We start from the raw sequence: 27,244 nt of genomic DNA, 5'->3' as shown, positions 1-27,244 counted from the left end.
CCATTGTTGTTTATTGGCCTTGAACTCTTACCTTGTTTAAACATTTCCCTTTTATATTATGTTTTTAAAAATCCCCTTCAGTAAAAAAGCACGTTTAGATTGGAATACTGATGCCGCCTCGTTGATTGGAGAAGAACTTCAAGTAGATTTCCTGGATCACGTTCCCCTTACAACACACAACTTTGTAAGTTACAGAGTTCTTCTCTTTTTGTGGCATGTTGGGTGCTTTGACTGGCATAATAGGACTTTCTCAGAGGTACGAGGCATATAGTTGGATTGTTCAAAACTGCCATTATGCCATTGTTTACAGTAAGGCAGTTTAGGTTTAATTAGCCACAGATAATACTTTAATTTCTGGGCATGAATTTTACAAATGTTGGAAGTACGATTCTTCATTCTGTTTTAAGACCTCTTGGAGACCAAGACGGAAATTACTTTGTCTTTTGTTGTCTTTCATTTATTCAACATAATTTACACCTGTGTTCTTGTTCTAGGCACGGAAGACCTTCTTGAAGCTTGCCTTCTGTGACATCTGTCAGAAGTTCCTGCTAAATGGATTTCGTTGTCAGACTTGTGGCTACAAATTTCACGAGCACTGTAGCACCAAAGTACCTACTATGTGTGTGGACTGGAGTAATATCAGACAGCTCTTGTAAGGCATTGTTCTTATTTCAAAGAATATAAGTGGGTGGGAAGGTATAAACTCTTTTGAAGGTGCTTATTGTATATTTGACTGACAAGTCTGGGTTTTAGACTTATTGAATGAATTAGCATGATCTGGAAACCATCTACTTTAGAAATATGACAGTTCTGAAGCCAGCGAGTTTTAGTGTGGCACAGCTCTCTAAAACAAGCAGGTTATAGGACTGTTATCTGTCAAATAGAGATTGATGTGCTGTGATTCAGTAAAGCAAAGAACAAAAGGATGTGAAAACCAAAAAGACTTTCGGCTATCCTCTCTCAGCAGTATCATCTATTCGGTTGCTAGTAGACACTACTCTTTATTTTGTTAAATATGCTAAACAGACCTTTGTTATTGAGAAGGGGCAGAAAGCATGGTTGGTGTTATTTTCTTCACCTCTAACTGGAGAAAACATTAGTTTTAAAGTGATGTAAAACTTCAAAAGATACTTGTGTTTAGTGAGGTTTAAGTTGAAACTACATGTTCCAAATTGCCTTTTAAGAACTGTTAATGGGGGTATGAAAAGTCAAAATTTTATCCCTTTTTGAGAGTCCTAGAAAAACAAAGGGAGTGTTGTCATTAAACCATGATGGGAATGCCTTTTTTGCTTTTGCGGTAGTCACATTGCTTTTGCTTGTGTAGCCTGAGTGGCACAGGCTTGGAGTTCAGCAGACATGGGTGAGAATCTTGGCGTTACCATTAACTAATCACCGCTGAGCCTCAAGTGCACTCATCTGAAGAAAAAGGGTAGTACACTCCTTGCAGGGTTCCCGTGAGGATTTACTGAGGTAGCACCTGTGAAATTGCTGGGCACAAGTGTTCATCTCATTGAAAGAAGATGCCAGTTAATGCTAATCACTTTTATTTATGATTTTTGGTGCTGAATGACATTTTTCATATTCGGTCTTTTTATAAGTGTGTTTCCAAGACAGAATATTTCCAGAAAAGTTCTATGTGATTTAGCTTATCATGTACCCTACGATAGTGTTAAAACTGGATACTGGACCAGTATTCTTTTTTTAGAAATGCACACTAGAGCCTGTATGTTCATTGGCAGGTCAGTATTGTTCACATTCTGTACTCATTCAAACCCAGTCATTTGGGTTGGTGGTCCCTTTTGCTCTGGGTAGCCTAAAATGGTCGAGCAAAATGTGACTAGAAGATGTTTAGTTTGAGTAGCTGTTAGCAAGAGTAGCAAGGCAAGGCAGTCTGACTCTGTAAAATTACTGCAATTCTTCCTCTGATTTCATGTAGATTGTTTCCAAATTCTACTATTGGTGATAGTGGGGTCCCAGCACTGCCTTCTTTGACAATGCGTCGGATGCGAGAGTCTGTTTCCCGGATGCCTGTTAGGTAATTTTTTTACTTACAGCTTTTCTTTGGAAAATTCTGTTGGGGTGGGTGGGATTAAAAGCCTGAATACAAAAGACTGGAGTTCCTTTGCATTCCCTTCTCTCCCTGTGTAAACCCTTTACTACCGCGGGACTTAATATTGGTGTTAAAGCAAAATGTGGTCCTGTAGCTTTTACATTTTGGAAAGTGACTGTGACTGCAGTTTTCTTCTATTATCATAGCATGTCCCTTTATAGCTCATCACATTTTAAAGAGCTTCAGATTTTGCCTCCCTCCGTATGGTAGCAAGTTGTACCTCAAGGGAAGGGTCCCAAAACTATATACAATGATCCAATAAAAATAAAACTCCTAACTTTGGAATGCTAATTATGGCCTTGCATTGCTAAAATCATGGTATTTAATAGACTGCGATCTTTAAAAAGTCGAATTAGCTTTTTTTAATTTTTATAAAGATTTTATTTATTTATTTGAGAGAGAGAGAGCACAAGTGGGATGAGAGTCAGAAGGAGAAGCAGACTCCCCGCTGAGCAGGGAGCCCCCGATGTGGGACTGGATGCCGGGACTCCAGGATCCTGACCTGAGTCGAAGGCAGACACTTAAGGACTGAGTCACCCAGGCGCCCTCGAATTAGATTTTTAATATGAATATCCTTTCTGATGCGCCTGTGAGTTTGGACATAACTTGTTTTTATTCTGATCTCCACCTTTAAAGTCAGAGCTTTGTTGAGTTCATTGTCTTGTTCAGTGTTACATGTGAATTTGGAACCTAAAATAAAATCTGCATCTTCGTCAAAATATCTGACTTTAATGTATATATAATTGAATAACATTTAATGACCTTTTAAAAACTACCATGGAAATTTTTAAAGGCAGCATATCTCAGAACAAGGAATTTGTATTGAAATGATATCTGGATATACATTTGTGTATGACTTTTATTTTTCTTGATAATTTGAAAAGCAAGTCTGACCAAAATTTTACATGCTTCTGAAAATTTCATACTAGAAGACAAGCTTCTGAGGGCCTAAACATGCACTTACCTGAGAAGGCAATTTTTCAGGGCAGTAGAACAATTTTTCTTAGAAAAACTAGCCTATTTTTCCTTGAATTCATGCATAGTGTTACTTGAATCTGAACAAAACTCAAAATAATCTGTAGAGCAAATAATGAAAATGTTATACTTACTGCATGTTCCCACTATGGTTGATGGGGGGGTGGGGTTGGCTGGAAGAGGCCAGTGATTATTTCACAGTTGCGCATTGGCATCTTGAAAACTGAATTCACGTTAACTGACTTTGAAAGCTGGTTAAGTGGGGAGAGGGTGCATAGTGGCTAAAATGCTGGCTTTTTTGCAGAGATGCTCAATAGTCTGTCTTAAATCTAAGACTCTTCCTTCAAGCTCTCTAAATCAGTCTGGGCAAGTGCCAACTCGCTTGGTTGGTGGTGGCATGGTTGGCAAATGCTAATCTATTGTCTCCTAGAGATGGTCTGAAAATTTTGTATATTCTGTCAAGGTGATTTATTAAATAGAAGACAACTTAAAATGTATTGTTGTTTTCATGTGAATTCCAAGCACATGTATTCTTTCCTTTTCAAAAATTGGCATGCAAAAGCACCTAGACAGAAGAAATTTTTTAAGTGGTGTCTGTTGAAAGAAGGGAACATTTTGTCCAAGGTTTTAGTACAAGTAGGATTTGTCCCTGAGTATCTTAATGAAGTAAATAGTTGAAAGACTTCACTAGTGGGGAGGGCTGAGTGTCATTCATGGAGTTTTCTTTTTCCCCTCGTCTAGTTCCCAGCACAGATACTCCACACCCCACGCCTTCACATTCAACTCCTCCAGCCCTTCCTCTGAAGGTTCCCTCTCCCAGAGGCAGAGGTCGACGTCCACACCTAATGTCCACATGGTCAGCACCACCCTGCCTGTGGACAGCAGAATGATTGAGGTAATAGGGCCCCTTGTGGGTGGTGAGGAGTATCAGTTTGTTATTGGGGTGGGGTTGACTGTTGTGTCAGAGAGTTTTGGGTTTCTTTTTTTTTTATTTTTTATTTTATTTTATTTTTCTAAAGATTTTATTTATTTGACAGGCAAAGACAGTGAGAGAGGGAACACAAGCAGGGGCAGTGGGAGAGGGAGAAGCAGGCTTCCTTCCGAGCAGGGAGCCTGATGTGGGGCTCGATCCCAGAACCCTGGGATCATGACCTGAGCCGAAGGCAGATGCTTAACGCCACCCAGGCGCCCCGAGTTTTGGGTTTCAAACCTGATAAAGAATGTTGCTGCATTTTCTCAGGACCCTGGACTTTGTGAATTTATTTTTTAACCATTATATCTGTACACTGGCTCGATAATCCAACTGGAATATCATTCAAGTGGAGAACTGAAATTTCCTGAAGAAATGTTATTAACATTTGAACTCGTTCTTTCCATTTTAGTTTTGAATAGGACTTGAGTGAACTAGTGAATGAGCTATATAAAGAGTAGTTTGGTGTGGGAAAGAAAATAATAGTGATGGAGAACTACAAGCCCTCTTGAGAGACTCTTAAGTGATTTTATTTAGAAATAAAAGGGTGGAGTCATTGGATTACTAAGCAGGTTATTTAGGGAGATGTAAAAGTACCCAAAGCTAGCGTTTTCAAACTGCTTTTTCTTTTCTTGGCTTTTTGGTGTGTTCTATTTGGTTTGCTTTCTAATTCATCTTTAATAACAACTGAATACACTTAAATACTTCCTTTGTTCTTTATTCTTCTTTATTTCTCATTGCTTTGGACTAGAATAACAGCCTGAATGCTTCTCCCAGGGCGTGGTCCAGACGATTTTGTTTGAGGGGAAGAGTAGGTATTCTTCTTCATGCCTTTGCTTTCTTGTAAATTAACAGGATTGCTAAGACTGTCGGACAGTAGCCTATCAAAAATGAAACAGTCACTAAGTTAAATTTTATATTTCTTGCCAGACTTGTTTTCCTGTTTTCTTTTTTGACAATAGAGTGTATAGGAGTTTTAAAAAAAAAAAATGTGGGATTGCTGACAGGTGAAATAAATTCTCAAGTGAGATTTTGAGCCAAGGACATTAAAATGTTTTTAAAAAAATTAATTCCAACCAAAGACTAATGCTAGATTTATTTAGTTGGTGCTCAGAGCATCACTGTTGTATTTATACCTCTTTTAGAAACGGGACATGTCTATTTGCTTGATATGCCCTGAAAATCTTTTGCTAAAAGCTTATCAGTGACAGCTATGTTCTCCCTGCATCATGAATTGTTCCTTGAAAAATCTGAGGGACACCTGCCACTTCAGGTACAACTGTACCTCAGACCTCAAATCACTTTCCAAATGCCTGTCCTACCAGTCAGAGGTGGCAGGGACTCAACAAAAATGTTGGCTTCTGCATGTGGGCCTGAACTGGCCATTTGAGGGGGCACTTTGAATAGCACAAGATTATTGTGAGGAGGTCATGTGTATGCAAGTTATGAATTTTGTTACTTCTATCATGATTAGCCCTGATAATAAAATGATATACTAGTGATTTCTGTTACATGATTTGTTTCTGTGTAAACACCCTAATACTGAGAGGGGCCATTAAAAGTGAAAATTCTTGAATTTTTATTAAAAAGTAACTAGCACTATTGTATTAATTCTAAGCTTTAGAGGCAGAGCAAATTTTGATTTTTTTTTTTTAATCACATGATTCAGCTTTTTAAAGTATACATTCTTTGTTTAAACCATTTGTTGTTCTCTTTAATATTTAGATTACAAGATGATTGAAAAGTTCTTTCTAGGGCGCCTGGATGGCTCAGTCGGTTAAGGGGCTGCCTTTGGCTCAGGTCATGATCCCAGGGTCCTGGGATCGAGTCCTGCATCAGGCTCCCTGCTTGGTGGGGAGCCTGCTTCTCCCTCTCCCTCTGCCTGCCTCTCTGCCTACTTGTGCTCTCTATCTCTTTGTCAAATAAATAAATAAATAAAATCTTAAAAAAAATTCTTTCTAGGATAAATCCAACTGTAGAAATTAGCTCAGAATAAAATACGAGGTATATAATGGATACAGGGCAGAAAATTACTGTGACATTAAGAAAAAATCCTAGTGCATAGTAATATAATTCTGGTCGGTAAAAATACATTGTGCCATGCTTTGACTAAAAACAGAGTGGATTAGTTGGATAATAAAGCTATAGCTGCTGAATATTCTGTTGAAATTCAGGTTATTTTTGGCCAGTGTTTTGTCTACCTGGCAGTCATCCTGTCTACTTAAAAACAGAGATTCCTGGGCTTCCCACCTTCCCTCCCAGAAATGCTTAATCAGTCCTAGTTGAGGAGAGGAGGAATCGGTATTCTTAAACACCTCTCCAGGTGATTCTAAAGACTGGCCAGGTTTGGGAACCCCAGGTCCAGGCTTTATTGCTTGGGTGGGGCTGCCAGGGGCAGCTTGGTTTATGATTCCTTTTATCTTGTAAAAATGTTATGGAGTGGAAACATTCCATTAATAGTTCTGTGAAAAAAGTATCTTTATTGTGGTTACACAAAGAAAACAGAGTTGGGGTTTCTAGAAAAATACCTTTTTGAGGATATGGAGGCCAAATGGTTTTATATAATAATTATTTCTATATTCCAAGTGAGGATTTATAAATGGGAATTTAGGTCTTATGGAAGGCCTTGTGATTGAAACTGTTCTACCCAAACAGTTTCTAATAAGTTCTAAAGGTAGTCTTTGACTTTTCACCTAAGTAGAATGTAACTAATTTCAGAGCTTACCCATAAGGTCTCCAGGAGCATTTTGTGGTGAATGAGCTCAGGGCTGAGATCCATGCGTGATGGTTTTGGGTTCTATTTCTGCCACCTACTGGCTGTGTGATCCTGGTCAAGTCTCTTTATCTGTTTATATGTGTTTTCTTATATGTAAAATGTAGGTTTTGGACTGGGGGATTTATGGTCCTTCCAGCGTTTCATGATTTTAGGCTGTAATTAGTGTTTTACCCTTATCCAATCCAACTTCTGGTCAATGTGCCCTGAATTCCTAGAAGAGTAAGAGTGAGCTTCCCACCTAATCCCCAAGTTCTGTTTTTGTTTCGTTTTGTTTGAGCCTCAGTGGAGTAAGATCCTCAATCATTGGAAGGATCTCAGCTGATAGTAACTTTGCTAGTGTTCCTGCAGGAGTGTCACTTTGCTATATGCATTGCTTTCTCCTGAGAAAAGGAATGTAGTTTCCATTCCAAATGAATGTGGTAAATGAAAAAGCTAACATCAATTCTCCAAATAATTGGTGATAATCTTAGAGATAATTGGCTACTGACATTTGGTAAATTTAATCAAAGGAATGTTAGAATATATAATTAGACCTTTTGTATTTTAGAGGTTTTATAATCTACTTTGTTTCTGTAAATTCTCCTCCTCCCCTTTCCTTCCCCCAGAGAACATCTTTTCTGGTGCAGAAATTGACCAGCTTTCCTTTTCTATTTCAGGATGCAATTCGAAGCCACAGTGAATCAGGTACTTCTCCAAAGTTACTTAGCAAATAATAATGGGCTTTTTCTCTTTATGCTATGTATCTTCTGTTGGCTTATCCATGTGTGGATTCTGTTTGTCTTGTCTATTAAGCCTCACCTTCAGCCTTGTCCAGCAGCCCTAACAATCTGAGCCCAACGGGCTGGTCACAGCCCAAAACCCCTGTGCCAGCACAGAGAGAGCGGGCACCAGGATCTGGGACCCAGGAGAAAAACAAAATTGTGAGTATGGCTTACAGTACCTCCTGCGTGTGAGGATTTACTAAGAAAAACCTAGTCAGGATTGAGAATACTTTTAATTGGGGTAGGGTGGGGGCTCTAATAAAAAAACACTTAATGAAGGGTATCATAAACATCAGTGCCATTTTTGGCATGCTCGTGTTGAAGAATTTGGTGGCTTGTTGTAAGGCAGGGCACAACTAAAATGCTATTTTTTTCAAAATATCAAAATTGGAAGTACAGGTAGTGTCCACCTTTAAAAGATAGGAGAATGGGTGGATTTGGGTTGCTCTTTTCTCTGACACCCTCATTAAACAGAGCTTTACCATTGCATGGAGTGTGTTAATGATCTCTGCTGGTTTCAGAGGCCTCGTGGACAGAGAGATTCAAGCTATTACTGGGAAATAGAAGCCAGCGAAGTGATGCTGTCCACTCGGATTGGGTCAGGCTCCTTTGGCACGGTGTATAAGGGCAAGTGGCACGGTATGTTTGGGGCACGCCTTCTACCGCAAGGCCCAGAGAGGGCCAAGGAGGGGGTCCTATTGATTCACTGTGTTGTGCCACTCGCGGTCATGCTCTCCAGGGACAACTGATTACATCTGAAGCTTGAACTTCATATCTCAGTGACATTTCACAGCATTGTTCTTAGATTCAGTGATGCTGTAATTGGTATGGTATGGTTTCCAGGTGAACCTAGAAATTGGTGAACAAGAGTTGAGCCCTCTAGTCAAGTGTCAGGAACTGATTAAATACAGGCTGCACGGGGGATGTGCTTTCAAGTTCCTTAGATGAGTAAGAGTCCACTGCTATGAGGGGGGCATGGATTCTAAAACAGAAAGCTGGAAAAAACCTTAGAGATTGGCATGTAGAAAACTGAGGTCCCAAGAGGGCAACTAACATGCCCATGGTCAAACAGCTGGGCTTAGGAAAGCCTGGAGCCTCATGAAGCAGGTTCTCTTGCGCTGCCCTGGCTCGGTTGTGGGGAACCCCCATCAAGCAGGGAACGCACAGATTTCATTCTTGAATCTATGTGGAGTGTTAGTGTTCTTATTGTAATGGAAACACTTTGTCACTTGGAAGAAAAGTACAATTTTAAAATCTGTGGACACAGCTTATGTATTTTGGCAACATACTTAACATTTTTCCCTCAGATTTTTAATGCCTCTGGCTTTAGGATGTTAGCAAATATAGGGAACATTTGTTTGAAAATGCTCCATGTTCCCCAAAAGGTGTCCTTCTGAATTCACATTTTTAATGAAGCAAAAAACCCCCTAAAGTGCCTAGCTATATTTCTAGTTTGGATGGTTTCATGTTTATCTTTATACATACAGGGGCAGAGATTGAGAGAAGTTAAGAACATCAAATGAACAGAGCATTAAAATCAAGATGTTGAAAACTGAGAAACATCTCCAGTCTTCTGAGTGCCTTATGTTAATAAATATATGGGTTTGCCCTTTGTAGCTAGCTCATCGTCTGATAAATGTCTTGTTCTTTAAGGAAACTGGCACAGGACTGAATATGTGATTCCTTTTCCTTTGACAATTGTATCTAGTATACTACCGGCCTCCCTCCCCGGGTCACAGAGAGTTTATGCTCTTGCAGGGTATTTCCCAAATAGACGTCATAAATGTCTTGGCGATTCCCTTAGAAAGGAAAACAATTAAATTTTTTTTTTTTTTTTTTTTTTTTTTTTTACTATTGAAGTATAGTTGACATACGGTGTTCATTTAGTTTCAAGTGTACAACATAGTGATTTGACAGTCCGGTACGTCATGCTCACCACACTGAGTATAGCTGCCATCTCGGTCACCATACGGTATTAGGATATTATTGACTGTATTCCCAGTGCTGTACCTTTAATCCCTGTGACTTATTTCTTTTATAACTGGAGGTTTGTACCTCTTAATCCCCATCACCTGTTTGGCCCATCCCCCCCACTCCTCTCCTCTCCGGCACCACCAGTTCTCTGTATTCGTGAGTCTGTTTCTGCCTTTTTTGTTGATTGTTCTCTTGTTTTATTTTTTAGATTCCACATGTAAGTGAAATCATATGATATTTTTCTTTCACGGATTTATTTCACTTAGCATAATACCCTCTAAGTCCATCCATGTTGTTGCAAATGGCAAGATCTCTTTTTTTTTTTATGACTGAGTAATATTCCATTGTGTATATATATCACATCTTTATTCATTTATGGATGGACACTTAAGTTGCTTCCATATCTTGGTTATTGTAAATAATGCTGCCGTGAATGTGGGGGCGCAGATATCTTTTCAAGTTAGCGTTTTCGTTTTCTTTGGGTAAACACCTAGCAATATAGTTACTGGATCTTATGATGGTTCTATTTTTAATCTATTGAGGAACTTCTGTACTGTTTTCCACAGTGTCTGCACCAATTTACATTCCTATAAACAGTGCACAGGGTTTCCTTTTATTCCACATCCTCTCCAGATCTTGTTATTTCTTGTCTTTTTGATACTAGCCATTCTGACAGGTGTGAGGTGATATCCCATTGTAGTTTTGAGTTTTTGTCTACATTTCCCTGATAATTAGTGATATTGATCACCTTTTCATGTACCTGTTAGCCTTTTGTATATCTTCTTTGGAGAAATGTCTCTTTAGAACCTTTGTCCATTTTTAAATCAGATTGTCTTTGGTGTTGTGTGAGTTCTTCATATATTTTGGACATTAATCCCTTATATAAATTATTTGCAAATACCTTCTCCCATTCAGTAGGTTTTCTTTTTGTTTTTGTTGATAGTTTACTTGGCTGTGCAAAAGCTTTTATTTTGGTATAGTCCCATGGAAGAAGAATGTAATCTTGTGGGATGAAGTGCTTGTATCTGAGACAAGGCTGTTAGTAATTATAGGAGGTAGAGCAGTACATATTGCTTTTAATGCTTCCATTAGGAGCACTTAATCATTTTTATAAAAGATTTATTTATTTATTTTAGAGAGAGAGCAGGGGGAGGGGCAGAGGGGGAGAGAGAATCCCCAACAGACTCCGTGCTCAGCATGGAGCCTGACGTGGGGCTCAATCCCAGGACCCTGAGATCATGACCTGAGTTAGATGCTTAACCAACTGAGCCACCCACGCGCCCCTGTACTTAATAATTTTTATACCACATTTTTAAAGCATCAGCTGAAAGCCAGTAGATGTGTAGTTAAGTGGTGCTCAAATTTAAGTTTCCTCTTCTTGAGCATTTTTATTTGGGGGGATTCATAATTTTTCAAAGCATTAGTTACATTTGCCACAGTACTGCCTGTGAGCTTGTGTTTTCTCTTAATTCTGTAAGCTTTTGGACTATGGAAAGGGGATGTATTTGTTACAGTGTTACTTCCAGAAAGACTTCTGTTAGAATGTAGATAACATGTCTAATACTTTTTTTTTTTTTTTAAGATTTTATTTATTTATTTGACAGAGAGATAGAGCACAAGCAGGGGGAGCGGCAGGCAGAGGGAGAGGGAGAAGCAGGCTCCCCACTGAGCAGGGAGCCTGACGCGGGGCTCGATCCCAGGACCCTGGGATCATGACCTGAGCCGCAGGCAGACGCTTAACGACTGACCCACCCAGGCGCCCCAACATGTCTAATACTTTTAAGATTCTAGTTTTTTTTTTAAGTTTCAAAAGTCAGAGGAACAAGGAGCAATGGACTTTTATGTCAGCCCCTCAGAAAGCAAGCCGTGGTCTGTGAATGAAATAAAACAAGAGGGCCAGGGAAACCATAATTTCTGGATTGTTTGTCCTATACTTCCTTCTTTGTGTGTTTTGTTGTTGTTGCTGTTTTTCTGGTTCCTGTATGTAATAAAATGTTTATTCACTTTCTTAAAAATTACAGTTGTTGTGGTGATTTTAAAAATTTTTGATTCTACCTAGGAGCTGTGAAAGTAGACAGAGTCTCAGAGCAGCCAAGATGGAGGCCTCAGATCCATGAACTAAAGCTCACTTATTTCGTGTCCTTGGGCTCACACACAGAGCATAAGTTTGGGATCTGATTTGCCAGCCTCTGCAAATGATCAACAATACAGTCAAAGGGATGCAGACAGCAGTACTGATGGTAGCCAGGGCTGTCACATGGCGTGAGGAGAAGACAGCAAAGCCCTCAGTCTTGGGCTGCGTTAGTGTTGAGGCCACCAGCCTGGTGGAGCCCATGTCCGGGTCCCCATCCCAGCCTAGCGCTGAGCTTTATAACTTTTGAATCAGTAAGAAGAGCCAGAGTGGTGTTCATTCTATTCTGTTCTAGAAAGCAGGGGTGTACCTAATAGGTGTTAGGTAACCCTAAATGTTAAAAACAGGAAATGGGTGTTTAAAAAAGGTAAAACATAGCATAGTTACCAACTGATAATAGCTCTTCCTTCTTCAGTGGTAGCTGAGTGAGGTACCAGTGTCTTACCAAAAACATGATAAGATCAATAGGAATGTGTCCTAACTCGTTTGTAGTACATTTGCCTCTGACTTCACTGTTAAGGGAAAGTAAGGAGCCCTGGTGTCAGGAAAAGTAACTACTTCCCGCAGTTGTTTTGAGCTACCCTCCATAACATGTTCCCTGGTCATTTACCTTGGTCATTTATATTACTTGCTAAAGGAAGGAAGTACCATCCTTTAGATGTTGTAAGATTGCCAACTATAAGGGTGTGTGGATAATTCCAGAAGGAAAAGAAATGTTAATACTATACAATTTTCTAGTCATCTTAGAAACATGTTCAAAAGAAGAGATTAGCAATAAGCAGTATTACTAAATGTCTGTTGCATGGAATGCTGGAGAGGTGGACTTGGGTGGTGTGCTTGGCCCTGAGGACTTCCAGGGCAGGTTGGAGAACAGCCTTTGTTGGAGGTCCAGACCTGATTGTGCGCACCTGGGGGCCTCTAGCTGGGCACCGAGTCTCAGCTTCCCCGCCAGAAACGGACTCCTGACCTGTGCTGTGAGCGGCTGGGTCCCTAGTATTCTGTGTCAGCGGCTGTCCGCACAGACCACGCCAGAACTTCAGACAGCTCGTCCATTCATAACAGTCCTTGCGGGCAGTTGCACCTTAGAATTCATTCATTTCTTTATCTGCTGTTCCCTGAACATTCTTCTAGGATCAAGCATTCTTCTAGGGGCTACGAGTGAAGCAGCGAACAAAACAGATAAAAATTCTTTCTCTTATGGGGTTTCTGTTCTGGTGGGGACAATAACTAAGCGAAGTAAAGTAGAAAGTGTGTAATAAGTGCTAAAGAGAAGAAAATGGAGGAAAGCTGGTATGGAATGTCAGGCCCCGTGCAGTTTTGGTGGGTTAATAGGGAAGGACTCTGCTGAGGAAGCAGCACTTGCATGATGCTCCGGGGGGCGGGCAGATACCTGAGGAAGCAGCAACAGGGGGTTTGAAGTGGTCCACTCGCCTGACTGTTTGAAAAGATGTTGGAAGTCAGTGGGTCTCAGATTATGCAAGACCTTCAGGAGGCTTGGGTGAGCCTTGGCCTGAAATTCAGAATACTGGGGAGCTTATTACCAGAGAACTCATTCTAGTTCGGGGCAGTCCTACCCGTACAAAACCGTTCGTTCTTTATAGGAGTTGAAATCCATTTTCCTATAAAGTTTGCCCATTGCTCCTAGCAGTTTGAATTCCTGTTACGGCAATGCTTGGAGTATTTGCATGAAAGTGAAGGAATGCTATAGTATACAGTCTCTGGGTTTCAGTAAAAAATTACATATAATCTGTTAACTACAAACCGTGAGCTGGCAGGCAGGATGGGTCCTTGTAGGCGCCATAGGGGCTCTGTCTTTGGTTTGACCCTGTTCACTCTTCCCACCAGTGACTTGTGTGAAGTCACAGGTAGAGACAGCAGATGACTTACACGGAGCCATAGTGCAGATTTGGGTAATAGAGTTTAGAAAGATGAGAGAATTTGAACTGGCTCTGGTGATGGAACAAAGAGATTATGAACTCTGAGCAGGGATAGTAAGTCCTGCTCACTCTGCCAAGAAGTAGAGGCCGGAGGTGGAGATGTTCGTCTGACTGCAAGGTCAGAGAGTCACTATAAGCGGGCTTTGGCTGCTGGTGAGTCTTCTGAGCTCTGAGGTTACATTTTGATCAGGTCCAAAATGGGTGACACAGAAGGTGAGTTTGGTGACAACTGGAGTGCGCCCCTGGGAGAGCTGTAAAAAAGGAAAGGTCCCAAGGAGCAACCCCTCCTGAGGGCCCATCCAGCATCTCCCCAAGCCTTCCTCTACCCACCCTGGCCTATCCCTTTAAAACCCCGCCTAGTGCCTGGGCCACCAGCATTGTCCTTTCCTGGCCCCACCCTCAGCCATGTCAGACCAGCCCACCTTCCTGGGGTTTCTTGCTCCAGCCCTCCTTTCTGTCACTAGTGTCACCGCTGTTGCCTGTATCTTGTCTGCAGATGTAAGGCTCTTGGGGCAAGACTCCTCCCTGGCCTCTGTCCTAGTCTGCAGGGGCCCAGATCACACACTAGAGTTCCCTAAACATAGCTCATGTTTTTTTCATCCCCCTTACCTTCCCTTTATTCCTGGTGTATCTAGTTTGGGACAGTCTGTCCCATTTAGTTAAATCCTTCCCTTGGCTTATATCCTGTTTGTTTCAGAAAACCTTTCTACGTCCTCTGCAAACAGATTTACTCTCCTGTCACCCGCCCCCAGCATTCTCATCTTGGCTCAGACTGCTCCAGAATGAGCAATTCTGCAGGAGACTCTTACCCTCCTACTCAGTCATAAGGAACTTTAGGTGGGGCTGCATGGTTTACCAGCTCTGTCTTCCTGGATAGAGGGCAGCTCTGGGCCCTCGGTAAATCCATGTGCCAGTGAATTGGATGAGCTCCTGCTATTAAGTGGGGACTTCAGCTTCAGATGATAAAACCAGAGACCACAGGGCAACAGTTTGGGACCTGTCCTAAGAACCATCTCTTTACCAGTACTCAAGTGAAGTGAGGAATGTTCCCACGGAGGCTGCTGCAAGGGGGCACTGCCGAGGGGGCGTGTTTGGTAAGTGGGGGAATTCTGTTACCTCTGAGGTGCCATCAGCCAGCTCCTACTTTGTTTGATCCTCAGAAGTCTGTGTTCTAGTAAAATTCATTTGCCAAGAAAATCTGAGGTCCTTATAGGGCTTTGTGTCATTTATTATAATTACTCTGCTAAATACAGCATAGAAACGCTTCAGAAAGTGGAGCACACATAAAGTAGACTCGGTCTCTGGATGTTTCTGAGGTTATGTAAAGAGGCTCGCAGTGTGGCAGTCTGTGTGGAAGTTAGAAGGTCAGCCGCTGGAGTCGGACTGGGGTTCTGACCCCGGCTCCAGCACTTCTGGTTTGAGGCTGTATGACCTTGGACGGGGACTGAGCTTCTGTGTTGCTTGTGAACTGAGGGTGGCGTGACGGTGCTTATGTCGTAGGGCAGCTAGGAGGCCTGAAGGCGACCGTGCCGGCGAGGACACACGCCGTACCAGGGCACAGTCAGCAGGCGGTGTGAATCACTAGGGTTACAGCTTCATGATATTAAAGGCAAAGAAGCTTAATTTCAGTATCATCTTTGAATTTGTATAAGGCACCATCTCAGGTCTCACTAAAATGTGGCTGCTGAGGGGCGCCTGGGTGGCTCAGATGGTTAAACATCTGCCTTTGGCTCAGGTCCTGATCCCAGGATCCTGGGATCGAGCCCCGCAGCGAGCTCCTCGCTCAGCAGAGAGCCTGCTTCTCCCTCTCCCTCTGCCTGCTGCTCTGCCTACTTGTGCTCTCTCTCTCTGTCAAATAAATAAAATCTTAAAAAAAAAAAAATCCATTGGAACCAAAAAAGAAAAAAAAAATGTGGCTGCTGAGTTTGGTATCACCTGCTTGCTAAATGGCCTGTCTCCTGGCCCAGAAGACACTGTGTCTGCTGGTCCCTCTGTGTCTGCCCACCACTGCCCCCCTCACAGGCCTGGCTTCGACCCTTCAGACGTGTGACCTCGCCGCTGGGGAGGCCAGGCTTCATAGGAAGAGTTGAAACCAAACCTGTTCAAGGCCTGTGTGGTGGTATTTAAAGGATAGTAGTATAACATATTTAGCTTTTTTCAGCCACTTGAACAATTTAGAAATTTGTGTATTTGTTCTGTATGTGTAGGTACGTGATATCTGAATAAGTGATTCACTATCTTTCTCAAAACTAGGGTATGTGAAAAACAACAAAATAAGGTCATTCAACTGATTGCACTGACTACAAACTAATTTGCAGGAGATGTTGCAGTAAAAATCCTAAAGGTTGTCGACCCCACACCAGAGCAGTTCCAGGCCTTCAGGAACGAGGTGGCTGTCCTCCGGTGAGTAGGGCGCTAGCCCGTCCAGCCTCCCCGGAGTGGCAGGGGTGGGCGCGGCTGGTGGGGCACGGGCCTGCAGGGCATGTGCTTGGGTCTCTGAGGGCCCACGGCTGGGACTGGTGCTTAGTGAGTGTTCACTGCGGAGTCCTGTGGCTGGAACTCTTTCCTTACAAGTGAAAGGGTGTGGAAGGTTTTCTTCCAGCTCACCTGGTTGTCACACCTCTAGAAGCCGCCTGTGATGAGCACACCCTCCTTCCGCTCCTCCAGGCCTGTGGGCACACTACGCTCAACAGCCCAGGTTCTTCTCTGGGTTTTGGTTTGAGACAGGGAGAAACAGGTTCTATTTTCGCATTTATTTCCAAGAGCTCTTTTTATGGCCAGTTTGCCTTATTCTGGACTTCAAAACCTTCAGCTTCTAAGTCCTTGAGTCATTATTTAGACTTGTAAGAATAAGGTGAATAATGGTGGATTCCACAGATCTGGGGTCCCATGACCCCTGTGGGAGGAATCACGAGTGCAAGTTGATTGGAGAGAGTGTCCTCTCTCTGAAGGCCAGCACTGAGGCGAATAACAGTGGTTCCTTGTCACAACACCAACTTGATGATCAGCAATCCTGCGTGTTTGCTTTGCCAGCCACCCAGATTGTAAGCACGGTGGCATCAAGGACACATAGGATCCGGCGTCAGTGGGAAAGCAGAGTAGATCTCTCTGTTCTGCAGCAACTGAAGAATCAGGGCCTTTTTTCTCTTCCCCCCACCCCCTCCAGCAAAACACGGCACGTGAACATCCTGCTCTTCATGGGGTACATGACGAAGGATAACCTGGCAATTGTGACCCAGTGGTGCGAAGGCAGCAGCCTCTACAAACACCTGCATGTCCAGGAGACTAAATTCCAGATGTTCCAGTTGATTGACATTGCCCGCCAGACTGCTCAGGGAATGGAGTGAGTAGATGGCTTGTTGACTGCAGAGTCTGGGGTCCAGGCATCAACTTGCCCTACATCGGGACCTGGGTTAGGAGAAAGCCAAGTCTGCTAAGTGGTGGGCTGAGGGAGGGAGAACTCCAGGTTCCTCGCCCAGGCTGAGGCCACCTGCCGTGGGGCTTAGATTCAGGTTGGAGCCACTGCCCTCAGAATTCACCCAGATGCCGAAGAGTGTAGTGTGGCCTCCAGACCTTCTGCTTGGACAGCCGTGGCACTGGCCTCTGCAGGAATGTGTGCTCTGAGCCGTGGCCCAGCAGCACGTGTGCTTGTTCCACAGGAAGGGCTGGTTTTGGATAATTCATTTTCCTTTTGGAGAATGCTTAAGTCATCCCTAGCACGTGCACGGAACACTACCCGTTTGAGTCTCTGTGCTTGAGCACGTTTCTCTGTGAAAGGGGTGTGTGTGATGTGGTGTGTGTGTGAGTCACACTTCTCCTCTGAGGTACCTCTTACGTGGAAGAGCGGCAATTCCTCATAGCCCCAGCTGTGCTTGCAAGTGCTATGTAAAATCTCAACATTCTACTTTTAAAATTCATACGGAATTTACATTCTATACATTTTAAGAAATAAACTAGCCAGGGGCGCCTGGGTGGGTCAGGCAGTTAAGTGTCTGCCTTCAGGTCATGATCCCATCGAGGCTCCTTGCTTAGCGAGGAGCCTGCTTCTCTTCTCCCTCTGTCCCTACTCCCCGTTCCTGCTCTCTATCTCAAATAAAATCTTAAGAAAAAAAAAAATAGAATTACTTTGTAGAAAAAATTACGGCTATAATCCACATATTATAAAATTCACCCTTTAAATGCATACGACTTAGTGGTTTTTAGTACATTCACAGAGTTGTGCACACGTCACCACTATCTAATTGTAGAACATTTGTCACGATAGAAGATGAGCTTGGGGCATCTGGGTGGCTCCGTTGGTTGAGTGTCTGACTCTTCGTTGCAGCTCAGGTCATGAACTCGGGGCCCTGGGATCGAGCCCTGGGTCCAGCTCTGCACTCAACACAGAGTCTGCTTGTCCTCCCTCTGTTCCTCCCCCCCCTTGTTCACTCACTCTCTCAAATAGAAAGAAGATGAGGTCTTTTGTGTCTGGCTCAACTTAGCAACACGGGTTTGGGAGGTTCGTTCATGCTGTAGACGTGTCAGTACCTCATTCTTTTCTGCAGCTGCACAGTATTTCATAGTACGGGTAGGCCACACTTTATTCATGCGGCCATTGGTGGATGGACATTTGGGTGGTCAGAATTACTTTTTGAGTAGAAGTGATGCTTCGGTCACTGTGGTCTCACTTCCAGGTGAGGCACGATGTGGTCCAGCCTGCATCGGTGCCCGGCCAGTCCCCACCTGTAGCCCCGCACTGGGCGACAGGCGCTCAGGTGGCTTCCTTCCTAGCCAGAATTTGAAGCTGCTTTCTACCCATGTCCCTCAGACTGTTTTTAATGATTTATTTTTCCTTCACAGCTATTTGCATGCAAAGAACATCATCCACAGAGACATGAAATCCAACAGTATCCTTTGACGGTTGTTTCGTTTGCTCAGTTCTAAATTTAGAAAAACAGGAAGGGAGACTTTTTAGTTTATCCCAGCAAAAGTGACTTTGGAAAGATTTGCACAAGAGTTGAGATACATGTTTGGGTTATGCTTGAAAGTTTTATTATGCTCTTCATTACTAAATTTAACTTGGAAGGATGGGGCTTTTGTCTTTCATGTTTATGTCCAGCACGTGGGACAGTGTGTATCTGGTCAGAAAGTAGCTGCAGGCCAGATGTTTCATTACTTCAATGTACAGAAGTGGTTTCTTTAGAGGTCACTGTTGGAACCAGCCCTTCCCCTTTCTGAGACTGTTCCTACAGAAGGGGACTGAAGACGTTGTTTTCGTGCTGTAGGGCAGGAAACTTAACCCTTGTCCATGTGCCTCCCGCCTGCAGCCTTTCTCCCTCTGAGGAGTGGGGATGGCGTTACGGGCCCTACTCTGCTTCGTGGCCAGTGAGAGGAGCCACAGTTGGGCTGAGTCAGATTGTGGGACGTGGCCTATTTGGGCCACTACGTTTTAGTGATGGGTTTTTGGGAGTGACACGTCCTATCATGAGAGCAGAGCCCACAGATTTGAAGGAGGTATGTGTTACTGGGCATTGGCAGATCCCAAGTCGGCCTTAAACTGCCTGACTTCTTTATCCAGAAATGAGGTGAGTTTGGTCCTGATTTGAAGTCACCAAGCGGTCCCTATTCTAGTAAGAAGTCTCATAGGACAGTGCTCAGTGAGGGATGTGCCATTTGTTCTTCACATGTTTCAGGCATTTGAGGGCACAAAGCAGGCAGAAACAAATGTAAGCCATCACGGGCCAGGCCCGCTCCTTGCAGATGGCAACCTGTGCTCTTAGAAATCTTGGGGTTTAAGGCACCTGTGTTATATGGGAAGGTCAGAAGGCCAGGGACCTGGCACCTGGAAGTGGAAACGGGGAGAAGCAGCGTGGGGAAACTGCCTGATTTTTGGCTGGAGCCAAGTAACGTGGCACCCTGAGCAACGGCTGCGTGCCTCCTGGAGGAAGCACTTTTTAAAACTTTAGAAATCCAAGCAAACCAGTGCAGAGAAGGCTGGGGACAGACAGGAGGCCGAGAGATGCTGTGCTCTTAAGACCTTGGGGAAGTGTTTCAAAATTAACTTGACCATTCTTTTGAAACCAGAGTCCTTAACAAGCATTGAGATATATTTCTCCATGAAGGCCTGACGGTGAAAATTGGAGATTTTGGTTTGGCAACAGTGAAGTCGCGCTGGAGCGGTTCTCAGCAGGTTGAACAACCCACTGGCTCTGTCTTGTGGATGGTGAGAAAGAGGCGAGGCTCCCACTAGCAGGGTGCAGGGCAGAAGGGGTGCCCTGGAGGTCTGTGTGCAAACTTACAGCGTTTGACGTCTCCCCAACGTTCAGATACCTCAGTGAGGCCTTGAGTGACAACAGACAGCCTGAGGCACATGTGGGCTTCCCGGGAGCTGGTGATCAGAACCAGGCGGAGGCATAGGGGCTGGGTCCCAGAGACTAGGCTTCCTGAGCCCGAGCGGGGAAGAGTGGAGAACTGAGGGAAGGCCTCTCCTGCCCAGGGGGAGGGACAGCCTGGCGCCTGGATGTCTGTGGGGCCCAGATGGTGACGAGTGAATGCATTTTGTCCCTGTAGGCCCCTGAGGTGATCCGAATGCAGGATAACAACCCGTTCAGCTTCCAGTCTGATGTCTACTCGTACGGCATTGTGCTCTATGAGCTCATGACGGGGGAGCTTCCTTACTCCCACATCAATAACCGCGATCAGGTACATGCCCTGGTGCAGACTGGCGTGCGAGGGCCGGACGGGGCTGTGGGAGCCGCCGCTGTCTGCTTTGTTCCTCCACCCAGTCCCCCGACTGTGTGCTTGCTCGTAGATCATCTTTATGGTGGGCCGAGGGTATGCCTCCCCAGACCTCAGTAAGCTATATAAGAACTGCCCCAAAGCGATGAAGAGGCTCGTGGCCGACTGCGTCAAGAAGGTCAAGGAGGAGAGGCCTCTCTTCCCCCAGGTAAGACTTGGCGCAGGGGTGCAGGGCCGGCTTCCAGGAGGAGTTCCTAAATGGAAATGAGCAGGGAGGTGGGCTCCTGGTCTCCACCAGGTGCGGCAGGCGGGGTGGGAAGGGCCTGCGTTTGGGCTCCTCCCCGAAAGCTGCGGCTCCTGCTATGACACCAAGGCCACCTAATGACACTGCGTCGTTGCAGATCCTGTCTTCCATCGAGCTGCTCCAACACTCTCTGCCGAAGATCAACCGGAGCGCTTCGGAGCCATCCCTGCACCGGGCGGCCCACACTGAGGACATCAACGCCTGCACACTGACCACGTCCCCTCGACTGCCTGTCTTCTAGCGGACTTTGCACCTGCACTCAGGCCGCCGGGGCGGGAAGGGAAGTCAGCAGGCACCAGCAGGCACCAGCTTTCTGCTCCCCTTTGATGGAGGCAGAGAGCTCATTTTCAGAGAAGCTGCTGCTAAGGACCTTCTAGACTACTCACAGGGCCTTAACTTCATGTTGCCTTCTTTTCTACCCTTTCTGGCCCTGGGAGAAGGAAGCCATTGGAAATGCTGATTTGTCCTGCGCCCTCCCTGCAGCCCCTATGCTCTTGAGCCGAGAGCCTTCTCCAGATGCGCCCGCGGCTGCCGGATGGCAATCCGTGATCTGGGGCCCCAGCTGTTGGCTGAATGAGTATTTTTTTTTTTAGGGCAAAAACAAGCACTCAGAGGGGAAATGAAGGTAGCAGACAAACCAGCCCTGACGTGGACATGTGGGTATCAGCTCCTAGGAGGAATGCTTAAGGGAAGGACTGTTCTTCAGAGAGAGTGGTGTGGCATCAAACAGGTAGTTTTGCACATAACACACCAAACAGCCCAGGACTGTCAAGAGACCACGGCCGCCTGAAGGGGCGTTGGTACTATGGACCTTGACTTCTGGGGACACTTCCTTTCCTTGGAGGTCTCCAGTGCATTGGGACGGTTTTCCAGAAGAGGCGCTCAGCCCACCCCTCCCCGTCTCCTCCTGCCCTGTCAGGGAGCAGTCTTCCATCTCACTGAATCTGTCTTCCAGGAGCTGCCCCTGTGGGGCGGGGCCACCGGGCCAGCCTTTCTCTTCAGTCACATCATGTGGATGCAAGGAAGCCAGGAATACAGGTTTTCTTGATGATTTGGGTTTTAATTTTGTTTTTATTGCGCCTGACAAAATACAGTTATCTGATGGTTCCTCAATTATGTTATTTTAATAAAATAAATTAAATGTAGGTTTAATGGCTGTTTCTTCCTTCTACTGAGCTCACAGCTTGAACTCTCCCCCATCTGTTCATCCCTCTGGAGCAAGAACTCAAGCAGCAGGAAATGGGCCCAGAGCCTCTGCTGGGAGAGAATCTAAATCAGCCTTTGTACTGTCACCCTTCACTAAAGAGTTAACTATAAAAATTATGCAAAATGCACTCTAAACTCAGGTAAGAGCAGACCTTTTTCTACCCACACTTCAATGCATTTTATAAAATATTTGGTATCTATAACGGTTTATAAAAATAGATTAATTCAGGCTTGGGCTGAGTTTGTTCTGATTCACAATGTTAGGGTCCTTCGATTAAAGTCACAACTTAGGACAGAGGACTTGTTTTTTTTAGGACCATTGCTGGGTCAGAACTAGAAACTTTGTTGGGTGCCATTAACTTTTTACAAAATTTGAAATCAGTCAAAGCCAGGCTTTACAGATTGAATGCGTGGCTTTGAGCAGGGGCACACGTAAGAGCATGTGTGTGCTGAACCCTCAGTAAAATGACCCTTGGGGCATGAGCCCAAGGAGAGCCCACAGGTGACAGCCAGGGATGTGTTTCCCCGGAGCGCGTGGCCCCGACACCAACCAGAAACGAGGGGCTATACCTCTGCCGCCGCCCGTACAGGGAGGGAGGTTCACACTCGGTTCACCGAACACACGGGCAACAGGGCCCCTGCTCTGACGGGGCCGCGAAGAGCACTACGAGTTCTATGCTAAGGTGTGCGGTCGGTGCCCCCACTGTACGTTGATTTATATGGAGCTTTTCGAGAAACAGCTTTTGGCGACACACGAAGTACATGAGTGGAAATGCGCTAGAGGGATCGTCCCACAGGGGTGAAGCAGCCTTTGTCAAGAAAACTCTGCTTTAAGGGCAGTTGCAAGGTGACTGTTTCTAGGGAGCTGGAGCTAAAGCTCAAGAAGGACAGGAGCCAGGCTGGTTAGCTGGTCCCCCTAAGGAGCCTGAGGTGCAACTAAAGAGAGCAACTAGGAAAGTAGCGATTCCATATACTTAGTAGGTTATTTTATATCCTTCACTCCTCCCATGGCTGTAATAATGGAGAGGGGATGAGACCAAGGTTAAGTACAACCCCAATCAAGTCCAAGCCACATGCCACGTCGGGTTGCAGTAAAGGAAGCTCTGCACACCCTAGCTTGGGAAGGCTCGGCCGGCAGAGCCCAAGATGCAGAGGGAACCGTCTACTCCTCAGGGTTCTGACGACTCCACTCCAGACAGGTGCATGAAGAGGTCCCCAAGCTCTGTCATGTCGACATCTTCAGTGTTGGGGACATGCCGGCTTTCTCGATTCTCAATGAAATCCCAGAGTCGTACTGAATTAAAGAACTGCAAAAACAGCCAGCAGATATGCCTGGTTATTATTAACAGCAACATGAAGGCCAGTTTATTTTTCTTTTGCTTACCCCATTCCCTGCTGCCAAAGCTATCAGACAAGGGGCCAGGAGCAGTACCTGGAAATGCCACCAGGTGAGTATCCTTGGCAGAGATGGCAAAATCCTTACCCTCACGGTGCCCTCCGAACTGAGCTGCTTCCGAGGTTTTTCAGGCTCTGCCAGCCGCCCGTCAGGATAAGCGTGGCGGTAAAGGCATTTATTTCCAAATGGGCAGGTCCCCTTGCCTTGCTCAAAGTACTTACAAGCTTTTTTCCTGAAAAGTAGAAAGAAAAAGTCAGGAGGATGGTGGGAGAACCTGGGGCCCAGAAGAACCAAGGCCTTCCTCCATCCCTGCCTGCGATGCCAGACTTAGATGAGCCTTACTTTCTATGTGGGGAAGTTGAGGCTCAGCGAGGTCAGGATGCTGATTTCCAAGCTGAATCATACTGCCATGGTGACATGCAGCCTCACACAGAATTGAACCTACATGGGGTGACTCCCAGTCTTTTGAGCTCTCAGTGCTCCAAAAAGGCCTTCAGGAGAGCACAGGCCTGGCAGCTCCTCTGGGCCGGCTGTCCGGGCTCCAAGGTTCTGGAGCTGGGCTACTTGCCTCAGCTAGAAGTCCCAATAGGAGCCCCACCCAGGGAAATTTCCCTTCCTCCTGGCCAGCAATGATGTCAAGGGAGAGGGAGCCTTGACTTAGGAGGCACAGAAAAGCAGTGAATATTAGCAGCTGCCCAAAGTTACAGGTCTCATTCCAATTTTCCTTGGTCTCCACCCTCTAGATCTACAGCAGGGCTTCTTAACTATGGACCCCTTCTCAGAGCAGTGTTTTTTAAATGGATAAAATAAAACACATAGGGCAAAAAAATTAACTTTTTGCTGTGTTTTTTAGGCTTATCTTCAAATTCTACTCATAGACCCCTATGTTAACCCCTGCTCCTGAGGAAAAACACAACCAACTAGAAAATTCCTGTTTCTTTTTACTTAAATGAAATTTGACTTCTACAATCGTAAATGGTCCCATGGTGAAGAAGAGGTGGCGATGACCAAGAAGGCAAGAGGGCATCTGGGAGTGCTGAGGAAGGGAAGATGCACCGAGAAAGCCAAATCGCAGCAGAAAGGGCAGGCTGCTACCAGGGGCAGCTGGGGTATGTGACAGTGACAGATGACAAGGAAGGGGGAACTCCTTGATGCCACTGTTTTTCCTGTCTTCTCAGACAAGTGGATGGCAGAGACCGGTGATGAGGGGGCTCTGACCAAGTTCCCTCACAACCGTCCACTGCAGGAAGGAGCGCCGTGCTTGCCCGGGCGCCTGCTCCCACCAGGTCTGACCCTGGCGCCTGCTGGGGAGTGGGTCCAAGCAGAGCTGTGTGTGTCCACCCGTCATGGCCTCCACCCAAGGCTCTGAGCAGACCTTCAAATGACTGCTCAAGCGGGGAGGTCTCACCAGACTGCTGGACACTGGCTTTAATAAACTTCAACAGGTTCAAGAAATCATTCGCTAGTCCTGCCTCCCAAATAACTGCTTTTTCCTTCCCCAGCCTTACCTGGTCACCAAGGACAAAAGCCTCCGGTGCGCGCAGACTGCCTCCTTGTTCTCAGCTCTCCCATGCGACTGTTAACTCCTGCTTACAGAGCACCTCCCCAGTCACCCCGTCCCTTCCGTCCCCACACTGCTGAAGCCACGTGGGTACTGTCCTCGGCTACCCGCCTGCCACAGTCATTTCTTAATTGGCCTTCCCACCAGCTTCCACCCTCTTCACACTATGACTGGGGAGCCTGCCGAAGTGTGTCACTTATTCTGCCCCCTTAGATTTCACTCCAGTCTATCCTGTAGGTCCTACCACATCCTTCCACACACCTCGTTTAACCCCAGGGCCACTCCCACTGCTCCCCACACACAACATCTGTACCATTCTGCACCCAAGCCATTCCATTCCCCCTCACTCCCAACACACACACACAGCTGTTCATGCTTCATGGCTCAGGGTCCCCGTGCTGCTTTCCCTGATGCTCCCAGGTGGATCCAAGTGCTTTCTCTGTTGGGACATGTGGCTTGGGCCTCTCCGGAAGAATTTGTCACCAGAAAACATGGATCGTAATTGCCCTTTTGCAATTTCCCTTGAAATTATCTTACTAATCTGTACTTTATGTCCCCCACTGGTGCTTAGCTTGAAAGCGCCTAGCCCAAAGTAGGCGTGCATTAAATGTGTGTGAAATGCCTAAAAGCACCATCATCAATGAAAACTAAGGCCAGGAAAGACCCAAACAGAAAGAACATGAGAATTTCCAGACCACGCCAGCATAGCTGCTTCCTACAGGCTGGCCCCTCTGCCTTGCCACTCCTGCCCTCTGGTGGACACATTTCACCACATGCAGGAGGGGACCGGGTAAACCAGGAAAGTATTAAGCCTTTATTAACTGCTCACAGGCAATCTCAAGGAACCATTAAAAAAGGTGACATGCAGTGCCCTTTAGTACGGCCAAGCACTCTTCTCCCAGAGCTGACCCTCCGGCAGTTAACTAGCAATACCAATTTTTAAAAGACCCGAAGGCACTGGAGAATGAACAGCAGGAGGATTCCTCAAGAAATTAGACACTGGGAAGAACAGAATGGCAAGAAGGGAGTTATCTTTCTCAGAAAAAATAGCTTTTAGCCTAGAGCAAGCCAAAGTCAGGTGTCTAAAACTTCAGGGGCAAATCCGCAGTCTCCCTGGCCTGAAGGACCAACAGGGTTCGGAGGGAAGCACCCACTGGAAAGCGGGGAAGCAGTCCCCGAGCAGTCCCCGCAGAGAAGGGCACGAGAGGGAGAACTCCAAATACTATGTATTAATTCAGCCCAAAGGGCTGGCCCGGACATCAGTGCAGCAAAAGCTCACAGCCACTTAGCTGAGGATAAGAAACCAAACAGATTCGAACTGCTGCCCAAGAGCTAAAATTTAAAGACTTTACCTGCATATAAAAACATCAACGCTTTATTGTTTGACTTAAGAGAATCCAGAATCTGGACAAGATAACACTGGCAGTGTCTAGGCTACGATTCAAAATGATTCAACATACAAAGAATCAGGAAAACGTGACCTAGACACCAACTTCAAGATGACAAGGAGTTGAAAGCAGCTACTACTGGGGAAAATGAACAGTGAGGGGAAAAAAAATCGGAAAGAAATGAACGACCCCAATGCCCGTGTGGCAGTATCAAAAAGTCTATTACATGTTATGAAGAGTCCCAGGATAAGAAAAAACGGGGCAGGAAAAAAACTGGATGGCCAAAATTTCCCTAAATTTGGGGATGACAAAACCTTACAGATTCCAAGAAAACCACTCCCAGGCAAAATAGCAAACTGCTGAAAACTAAGATAAAGAGACAAATCTTGACAGCAGAAAAATGACATACTACAATCTAAATTACCACTGACTTCTCAGAAACTAGAGGCCAGACTATGGTGGAACAACATTTGCAAAATACTAAAAGAAAATAAAGAAACGAACTATAACCCAGAATTGTATTCACTGAAAAAGGAGACAAAGATGTAAATAGAACTGATTAGAGCAGTATATTTAATGAAAATATCCTTTAAGAATGAGAAGAAAAGCTATTTCTGCTAAAAAGAAAAGAGTTCATCACCAGCAGATCAATAAACGTTAAAGGCAGTTCTTGAGGCTGAAGGTAAATTATACCAACTGGAAGGAATTATATACCAAATCAAAGAGCACTGGAAATAGTGAATATCTGAGTAAATATAAACTTTTTTTTTTCCTATTAAAAAAAAAAATCATAGTATTTACCTTGCTGGGTTCTTTTTTTTTTTTTTTTTTTTTAAGATTTATTTATTTATTTTCTTCATGAGAGACAGAGAGAGAGAGAGAGGCAGAGGGAGAAGCAGGCTCCCAAGGAGCAGGGAGCCCGATGCGGGACTCGATCCCAGGACCCCAGCATCATGACCTGAGCCAAAGGCAGACGCTTAACCATCTGAGCCACCCAGGCGCCCTACCTTGCTGGGTTCTAATGTATGTAAATATTAT

General features: G+C 45.0%; 2 protein-coding genes across 5 annotated transcripts in view; one reads left to right on the top strand and one right to left on the bottom strand.

Moving 5' to 3' along the window:
• The window catches only part of RAF1 (Raf-1 proto-oncogene, serine/threonine kinase), a 75,137-nt gene extending 53,960 nt beyond the window's left edge, over nt 1-21,177 (top strand). For 2 of the 4 annotated variants that reach the window (XM_032411959.1, XM_032411961.1), the window contains 15 exons: nt 82-184; nt 495-652; nt 1,937-2,035; nt 3,827-3,980; nt 4,807-4,866; nt 7,488-7,515; nt 7,624-7,751; nt 8,114-8,231; nt 15,953-16,037; nt 16,801-16,977; nt 18,474-18,520; nt 19,718-19,836; nt 20,184-20,315; nt 20,425-20,559; nt 20,753-21,177. In XM_032411959.1, coding sequence (XP_032267850.1) covers nt 82-184; nt 495-652; nt 1,937-2,035; nt 3,827-3,980; nt 4,807-4,866; nt 7,488-7,515; nt 7,624-7,751; nt 8,114-8,231; nt 15,953-16,037; nt 16,801-16,977; nt 18,474-18,520; nt 19,718-19,836; nt 20,184-20,315; nt 20,425-20,559; nt 20,753-20,896 — 1,687 coding nt within the window. In that variant the 3' untranslated portion in view covers nt 20,897-21,177. The remainder of the gene's footprint in view (nt 1-81; nt 185-494; nt 653-1,936; nt 2,036-3,826; nt 3,981-4,806; nt 4,867-7,487; nt 7,516-7,623; nt 7,752-8,113; nt 8,232-15,952; nt 16,038-16,800; nt 16,978-18,473; nt 18,521-19,717; nt 19,837-20,183; nt 20,316-20,424; nt 20,560-20,752) is intronic. The other 2 variants (XM_032411960.1, XM_032411962.1) reach the window with 1 other exon arrangement.
• A 517-nt stretch (nt 21,178-21,694) lies between these two features.
• The window catches only part of MKRN2 (makorin ring finger protein 2), a 28,087-nt gene continuing 22,537 nt past the window's right edge, over nt 21,695-27,244 (bottom strand). The window contains exons 7-8 of the mRNA XM_032411968.1: nt 23,345-23,489; nt 21,695-23,168 (exon numbers count right to left, since the gene is read on the bottom strand). Of these exons, the coding sequence (XP_032267859.1) occupies nt 23,031-23,168; nt 23,345-23,489 (283 nt within the window). The 3' untranslated portion in view covers nt 21,695-23,030. The remainder of the gene's footprint in view (nt 23,169-23,344; nt 23,490-27,244) is intronic.

Source organism: Phoca vitulina, unplaced genomic scaffold (assembly GCF_004348235.1).
Source record: "Phoca vitulina isolate PV1807 unplaced genomic scaffold, GSC_HSeal_1.0 scaffold13, whole genome shotgun sequence".
Classification (NCBI taxonomy): Eukaryota; Metazoa; Chordata; class Mammalia; order Carnivora; family Phocidae; genus Phoca; species Phoca vitulina.
This window is presented reverse-complemented; position numbering and strand designations above follow the sequence as displayed.